The sequence below is a fragment of the Etheostoma spectabile genome, chromosome 15, assembly GCF_008692095.1.
Source record: "Etheostoma spectabile isolate EspeVRDwgs_2016 chromosome 15, UIUC_Espe_1.0, whole genome shotgun sequence".
NCBI classification, from domain to species: domain Eukaryota; kingdom Metazoa; phylum Chordata; class Actinopteri; order Perciformes; family Percidae; genus Etheostoma; species Etheostoma spectabile.
The window spans coordinates 33,977,189-33,985,801 of NC_045747.1; the positions used below are offsets into that span (position 1 = coordinate 33,977,189).

The 8,613-nt window shown below is 39.5% G+C and overlaps 1 protein-coding gene across 1 annotated transcript in view; it reads left to right on the top strand.

Moving 5' to 3' along the window:
- The first annotated feature begins 1,277 nt into the window (after positions 1-1,277).
- LOC116702286 (regulator of G-protein signaling 9) overlaps positions 1,278-8,613 on the top strand; it is a 27,355-nt gene continuing 20,019 nt past the window's right edge. Inside the window, 1 exon segment of the mRNA XM_074783881.1 lies at positions 1,278-1,544. Coding sequence (XP_074639982.1) covers positions 1,476-1,544 — 69 coding nt within the window. The 5' untranslated portion in view covers positions 1,278-1,475.

An 8,613-nucleotide genomic window follows, 5' to 3' on the forward strand; every position in this document is an offset into this window, starting at 1 on the left:
TGACCCTCCGGTTCCCAACCCAACTCCCTATGGACTGAGCTACTGCCACCCCAAAACTACATGTTACCAAGACCTGCAGCTAATGCACGTTACCTAGACCTGCAGGTAATGCACGTTTCCTAGACCTGCAGGTAATGCACGTTACCTAGACCTGCAGGTAATACATGTTACCTAGGCCCTGCAGGTATGCTGTTACCTAGCATGCAGGTAATCCATGTTACTAGGCCTGCAGGTAATGCATGTCCCCTAGACCTCGAAGGTAATGCATGTCCCCTAGACCTGCAGGTAAATAATGTACTAGGCCTGCAAGGTAATGCAGTTACCTAGACCTGCGGTAATGCATGTCCCTTAGAACTGAAGGTAAACTGTTACCTAGACCTGCAGGTAATGCATGTACCTAGACTGCAGGTATGCAGTCCCTAGACTGCAGGTAATACATGTTACCTAGGCCTGCAGGTAATACATGGTACTTAGACGCCAGGTAATGCTGTTTAGGCCTGCAGGTAATGGCATGTCCCTAGACCGCAGGAATGCATGTCCCTAGACTGCAGGTAATAAATGTTACCTAGGCCTGCAGGTATCCGCAATGGAATAGGACTGCAGGTAATGTGTTACCTAGGACTGCAGGTAATGCAGTGTACCCTAGACCGCAGGAATGCATGTTACCTAAGCCTGCAGGTAATGCATACCCTAGACCTGCAGGTAATAGATTACTTAGGCTGCAGGAATGCATGTACCAGACCTGCAGGTAAGCACTGGTACCAGACCTGCAGGTAATGCATGTCCCCTAGACCTGCAGGTAATGCATGTTACCTAGACCTGCAGGTAATACATGTTACCTAGACCTGCAGGTAATGCATGTTACCTAGACCTGCAGGTAATGCATGTATGGTGTAGCCTAAATTTCCGAGTCAACCTCAATATTTTGACTGTGATTATCCAGACACACACACATATATACTGTGCATCAATTACACACACCAAAAACTACATAACTCACTAAAAGGCAAGAAAAAGGAAGAAGGTACCGGATCCATCGGGTCGGAGCTCCCTCATCCGTCAACATACAGTATGTAATACACAATATTTTCCTTTCCTCCTGGGTACTTAGTATGTCTCAGGGACGTATTGAAGTATTTTTGTTTTGCTAACACTCTAGCGTCCATACACAGGCAGCTAAAGCAAAGGATCCAGCTCTGCCACATGATCTATAATGCCTCTCTTTTCACTGGAGTTAATTTAAGATCCACCCAGAAAGGCTTTTCTCTGGGACTGCTGGCGGGAGAGGCTTCCTCCAGCTGATTGGTGGATGAATCTCCACTTCCCATCCTGTCTTACGATCCCCACCCAGGGGGAGTGCGTTCAAGTCCCACTACGTGCACACACTTCTCTGTCAGGAACTACAGATATTGTAACACATTTCAAACCAGGATTTGAACTTTCGTATTTGACTTGGCCTTCATCCGTCTGAAGATATGACAATTAGGACAGCCCGTCCCGACCGGGGACAACATTTCCAGCCACGCATACACTGCATCAAAAAGGTGGGTAAATATCATAATCATCATTATTGGTTTTTATTTAGTGCTTGGTGTTAATTCTTTATCAATTACATGGATCCTGAATTTAATCAGAAATGTGGACATATTTATTAGAATACGGATATTTTAATTGGTAAAGTTATCGGAAGTTATGTTAGTCCCATTTCTGGATTGCCTTGACGTTTGCATTCAAACAAATATAAAGCGCACACACATGTGGAAACAGCAACAAGAAAAAAAGAAAGAAAAAAAAGTGTTTCTCACAGGAACTTTTACCCTGATTCAATATGTCAGAAATACATTATTTTAATCATTTTCCAGTTACATAAGAGAGCTCATTAATTCCTATTTTCAGAGATGAGATGATTTGATTGTCACCAGAAGAGCAGGAGCTTGTAAAAGATCATCTCTAATTCCACTTGAAAGCCAATTAGCGTTGCTGCTCTGCTGCCAGCTGTCACTGCAGTGGAAATACACTGCACAGGTTAGCGGTGTAACACGACCTCACCTGACCTGGCAGGTTCCTCTATACCACCAACACATCGGGTCAAAGAACAGAAGGACCGGACCAGCTCTTTTTATGGTCTCAGGTTCATAAAACATCCTCACAAGCAAATTATACAGCCAATTTCTCCTTTTCTCTTTGTGAAATCTGCCTGTGTTGTTCCGTGGGATCCTAACCAATGTTAAATATGCAAGTAAAAAAATTATTTCCACCCTGTTCTTCCTTGCCAATGCAAGAAAAATGAACATTGGGCCAGTAGTTTTAGATGGAGATGTTACTCTTCGCGTGGAGTCGGGTGGCCCAGGGGTAGAGCGGTTGCCTGCCAATTGGAAGGTTGGTGGTTCACTTCAACAGTCCCATGTTGAAGTGTACTTGGCAAGACACTGAACCCCGAGTTAGTAGATGTGTGTGAGTGTGTATCTGATGAGCAGGTGGCACCTTGTCCAGCAGCCTCGGCCACAGTGTGTGAATGGTGAATGGTTCCTGGACTATGTAAAAGCGCTTTGAGTAGTTGTTAAGACTAGAAAAGCGCTGTATAAATACAGTCCATTTGTACAGGCAGCAGGGAGGGTGAAAAGTTGTACCTGTGCTGTGAAACTAATGGTACGTGTCCATATGCGCGTTGTTTTCACGGATGGGATCGCCTCGTTTTTCTTGCATTGCACGCCATAACGGGCTGGCCACCATGTTTCTCTTCACTGACCATTGAAAAGAAAACCCCCTTTAACGGCCAAGATGGCTGCAGCTGATTGGACCAACGCGTCTCAAAAACAGACCAGCATGGCAGATCGTTCGGAACACGACTTACGTTGTGAAAATAGTTCACTCACTGGAAACGTTTGAACCCTTGTGTTGTCTTCCCGTCGACCGTGCAACTTTTTCGCTTTCCGGGGTCAAAACTGAAACCTTTTTTTCAACGTTTTGGTCGTCTTTTTCGGAACCTTTGTTGCTTTCCCCCCTGGTGTTTTGGTCAATTTTGTTCTGCACCTTTTGAATTTTTTGTGGGTTTTTTTCCCCTACATTTTTAAAGCTTTTTTGGACATTTTAGTCACTTTTTTCAATGGTCTTTCATGAAAAAGTTACAAAATGCTGCAAAGCTATAATGCCATAACATTTAACAAAACATCAAAATTGAAAGAAAGCAGTGGGCTGATCATTTATTTTACTTGTTCCGCATTATTCTTAATTATTTTAATTATTATTATTTTTTTAATAAAGTTTTTTTTTTCAAAATGGGCCAAATTTGACCCGAGGACAACACAAGCGTTGAGGAAAAAGAAGCCTTGTAGTTGCTGAATCTGTCTTCATTTCAGATCCACAAAGGTCAGTTCAAAAGATTTTGGTCAGGTTTTAAGAGAAGGCTCTACCCCGCGAAGATACCAGAATGCATTGCACGGCCGCTTCCATAGACATGAATGGGAAACGTTGACGTCGAACGTGGGATCCCAACCAATGGAACTTCCGCAAGTGAAAATGAATCTCCACACTTGTCTTCCTTGGCCAATGCTAGACCTTTCCGCCATGTTTATTAAAAATTAGGCCAGTAGTTTTTACATAAATGTAACAACATCCAAATGGTTTTGATGAAAATTGGTACAAATAGTATACAGCAGGGGTCTTCAACAGGGGGTCCGCGACCCCTAGGGTTCCCGCGAGTACTGCATGGGTCGCGAAAGTTTTGGTTGATTAGACTTTTTTTTATATTCCCCCCCCCCCCCCCCCCCCTGCAATTTTTTCCACTAATTGAAATGTCTTTAAAATCCCCATTCCATGAATTCAACACACTGTAGTAACAGATAAATGGAGGCAGAAGATGTCTTTCAGTCATCAACGCACACATGGCACTAGGACCAGTTTGATATACACAATGTTATACAATATATATATTAGGGGTCCCCGCTCCATCTCGCCATTGTTTGGGGGTCCTTGGCCTGAAAAACGTTGAAGACCCCTGGTATAAAGTATATAAGTACATATACCAGGGCTGTAGGACTCAAGTCCGGTCTAAGCATTTAGTGCCACAATGGCGAGGAAAAACTCCTTTTAGGGACAGACCCAGGCTCTTGGTGGGTGTCTGATGGGGCCGGTTTGGGGAGGGGTGGCGGGGGGGGGGGGGGATGATGAACAATGGCAATAACAGTCACAGTAAAAGATAATGGAATAAGGACTAGAAATAGTAGTTTGTAGTAGTGATACAAGTTGCAGTAATTTCAGTAGTTTCAGTGTGTAGTTCCCCCATAATTCAAAGCAAACTAAAACTCACGCCTTCACAGATAAGTAATCTTCTTATTTAATAAGAAGTCGTGAACACTGACGACAGCTTTTGGCTGAAACGTGTCATTTGCCCACATTAACAACAAGTTTTGCTTCCATTACACTATGCATTCATTTAATATTGAACATTTGTATGTATTGATCGTATACAGCATGTGTGCATATGATGTAGGGTATGTGTGGGATATGCGTATATACATGCATATTTATTGCCATCTCATTTATATGTTGTATTTTAACATTATTTATAATTGCATTCTTTAGCTGCTGATTGGTTTGATTTTATGAAGTTTCATTCTACTAAAGTGTTTCAGGAACGACAATACAAATGATCTTACTTTGCGACCCCCACTTCAGGTTTGTGATGGAAATAGCCATGACACATAACATTTTGATCACACACAAGCTATTACTGGAGACATTCAATAAATGTGATACTTTAAAGAACTGAAACTCATCTTAATGGCGTTAGAACTGGAAAGATGTGAACATCTTGAATGGTCTATTTTTAGAAGCGTCACTCTCTGACAGTTTTGTGGCAATTTCTTTTACTTAAAAAAAAAACTCACCTACAACACACAACCGGCAAGCATTTTTGAAATGTTGTGTTAACTGAATGCATTTTGTGTCAAAGCGACAAGAAATGTGGTAATTGCGTAGCCTACACAGACCCATGTTGTGCTAACTGTGTTAAGAGTTAAGGAAAGTTGTTAAAAGTATTGAAAAAAAATGGCATAGCAACAAAAAACTGTAACACATTTCTTGTTGCTTTGACACAAAAGGCATTCAGTTAACACAACATTTCAAATGCTTGAACTTCTTTTACACACAAGCTCAACCGAGACCAAAACAATGGATTTTACTGACAAATTCACAAATCGCATGACCATATGGTAGTACATACCGTAAAAGAGGACCAATTTGAATAATATAGATGAACACAGAAAATAAAAAAAAAATGTGTCTTCACGAGGGAGAGGAAGAGGAGTACCAGGACAATTCTGTCTCTGTCACCTTTTTTCATAAACTGTACATTCCATAAAGCTACTCTGAGATGGCTCATTCATTTTTGTATTGAATTTCTGCAGCCCAAAATGCAGTATTAACTAAACCCAAGCAAAAGAAAAATGTAGAGATGCTTCAAGAGAAACTGCAGTGTAAAACATAATCTGTAATCAATGCAATATACTATTATCTGTTGTATAACGGCAGACCTGAAACACACAAAATAATGCAGTTTCTGTAATTCCACCTGATTTTAGTGTTTTCATGATATTGAGAGAACATGTGTTAGTGTCTGTATGATGTTGTTCTATGACTGACTAAATGTTCCTGTAGAGAACATGTGTTAGTGTCTGTATGATGTTGTTCTATGACTGACTAAATGTTCCTGTAGAGAACATGTGTTAGTGTCTGTATGATGTTGTTCTATGACTGACTAAATGTTCCTGTAGAGAACATGTGTTAGTGTCTGTATGATGTTGTTCTATGACTGACTAAATGTTCCTGTAGAGAACATGTGTTAGTGTCTGTATGATGTTGTTCTATGACTGACTAAATGTTCCTGTAGAGAACATGTGTTAGTGTCTGTATGATGTTGTTCTATGACTGACTAAATGTTCCTGTAGAGAACATGTGTTAGTGTCTGTATGATGTTGTTCTATGACTGACTAAATGTTCCTGTAGAGAACATGTGTTAGTGTCTGTATGGTTGTTCTATGACTGACTAAATGTTCCTGTAGAGAACATGTGTGTGTTGTCTGTATGATGTTGTTCTATGACTGACTAAATGTTCCTGTAGAGAGACATGTGTTAGTGTCTGTATGATGTGTTTTATGACTGACTAAAGTTCCTGTAGAGAACATGTGTTAGTGTCTGTATGATGTTGTTCTATGACTGACTAAATGTTCCTGTAGAGAACAGTGTTAGTGTCTGTATGATGTTGTTCTATGACTGACTAAATGTTCTGTAGAGAACATGTGTTAGTGTCTGTATGATGTTGTTCATGACTGACTAAATGTTCCTGTAGAGAACACGTGTTAGTGTCTGTATGATGTGTTCTATGATGACTAAATGTTCCTGTAGAGAACATGTGTTAGTGTCTGTTAGTGTTGTTCTATGACTGACTAAATGTTCCTGTAGAGACAGTGTTAGTGTCGTATGATGTTGTTCTATGATGACTAAATGTTCCTGTAGAGAACATGTGTTAGTGTCTGTATGAGTTGTTCTATGACTGACTAAATGTTCCTGTAGAGAACATGTGTTAGTGTCTGTATGATGTTGTTCTATGATGACTAAATGTTCCTGTAGAGAACATGTGTTAGGTGTTGATGATGTTGTTTCTATGATGAACTAAATGTTCCTGTAGAGAACAGTGTTAGTGTCTGTTAGATGTTGTTCTATGACTGACTAAATGTTCCTGTAGAGACACGTGTTAGTGTCTGTATGATGTTGTTCTATGACTGACTAAATGTTCCGAGAAACATGTGTTAGTGTATGTATGATGTTGTTTCTATGACTGACTAAATGTTCCTGTAGAGAACATGTGTTGTGTCTGTAGATATTATTCATGACGACTAAATGTTCCTGTGGAGAAGTGTTAGTGTCTGTATGATGTTGTTCTATGACTGACTAAATGTTCTGTAGAGAACAGTGTTAGTGTCGTTAGATGTGTTCTATGACTGACTAATAGTTCCTGTAGAGAACATGTGTTAGTGTCTGTATGATGTTTTTACCTAAATGTTCCTGTAGAGAACATGTGTTAGTGTTGTATGATGTTGTTCATGACTGACTAAATGTCCTGAGAGAACATTGTGTTAGTGTCTGTATGATGTTGTTCTATGACTGACTAAATGTTCCTGTAGAGAACATGTGTTGTGGTCTGTATGTATTTCTATGACTGACTAAATGTTCTGTTAGAGGACATGTGTTAGTGTCTGTATGATGTTGTTCTTGACTGACTAAATTTCCTATTGAGAGACATGTGTTAGTGTCTGTATGATGTTGTTCTATGACTGACTAATGTTCCTGTAGAGAACATGTGTTAGTGTCTGTATGATGTTATTCTATGACTGACTAAATGTTCCTGTAGAGAACATGTGTTAGTGTCTGTATGATGTATTCTATGACTGACTAAATGTCCTGTAGAGAACATGTGTTAGTGTCTGTATGATGTTTTCTATGACTGACTAAATGTTCCTAGAAGAACTGTGTTAGTGTCTGTATGAGTTGTTCTATGACTGACTAAATGATTCCTATAGAGGAATGTGGTGTGCTGTATGATGTAGTTCTATGACTGACTAAATGTTCCTTAGAGAACTTGTGTAGTGTCTGTATGATGTTGTTCTATGACTGACTAAATGTCCATAGAGGACATGTGTTAGTGTCTATATGATGTAGTTCTATGACTGACTAAATGTTCCTGTAGAGAACTTGTGTTAGTGTCTGTATGATGTTGTTCTATGACTGACTAAATATCCATAGAGGAATGTGTTAGTGTCTGTATGATGTAGTTCTATGACTGACTAAATGTTCTTTAGAGAATTGTGTTAGTGTCTGTATGATGTGTTTATTCTATGACGACTAAATGTCCTATAGAGGACATGTTGTGTTATGTTATGTGTAGTTCTATGACTGACTAAATGTTCCTGTAGAGAACATGTGTTAGTGTCTGTATGATGTTGTTCTATGACTGACTAAATGTTCCGTGTAGAGAACATGTGTTAGTGTCTGTATGATGTGTTCTATGACTGACTAAATGATCTATGAGGACATGGTGTTAGTGTCTGTATGAGTAGTTCTTGACTGACTAAATGTTCCTTTAGAGAACTTTGTTAGTGTCTGTATGATGTTGTTCTATGACTGACTAAATGTTCCTATAGAGGACATGTGTTAGTGTGATATGATGTAGTTCTATGACTGACTAAATGTTCTGTAGAGACATGTGTTAGGTCTGTATGATGTTGTTCTATGACTGACTAAATGTTCCTGTAGAAAACATGTGTTAGTGTCTGTATGATGTAGTTCTATGAATGACTAAATGTTCCTTAGAGAACTTGTGTTAGTGTCTGTTGATGTTGTTCTATGAATGACTAAAATGTTTCTATAGAGGACATGTGTAGTGTCTATATGAGTAGTTCATGACTGACTTAAAGGCCGTAGAGAACTTGTGTTAGTGTCTGTATGATGTTGTTCTATGACTGACTAAATGTTCAACATGTGTTGAAATTGACCCGTGACTTATTTGTTTTTTTTTAAAACCATTCTGAAATAAAATTCTACTTCATAATCTAT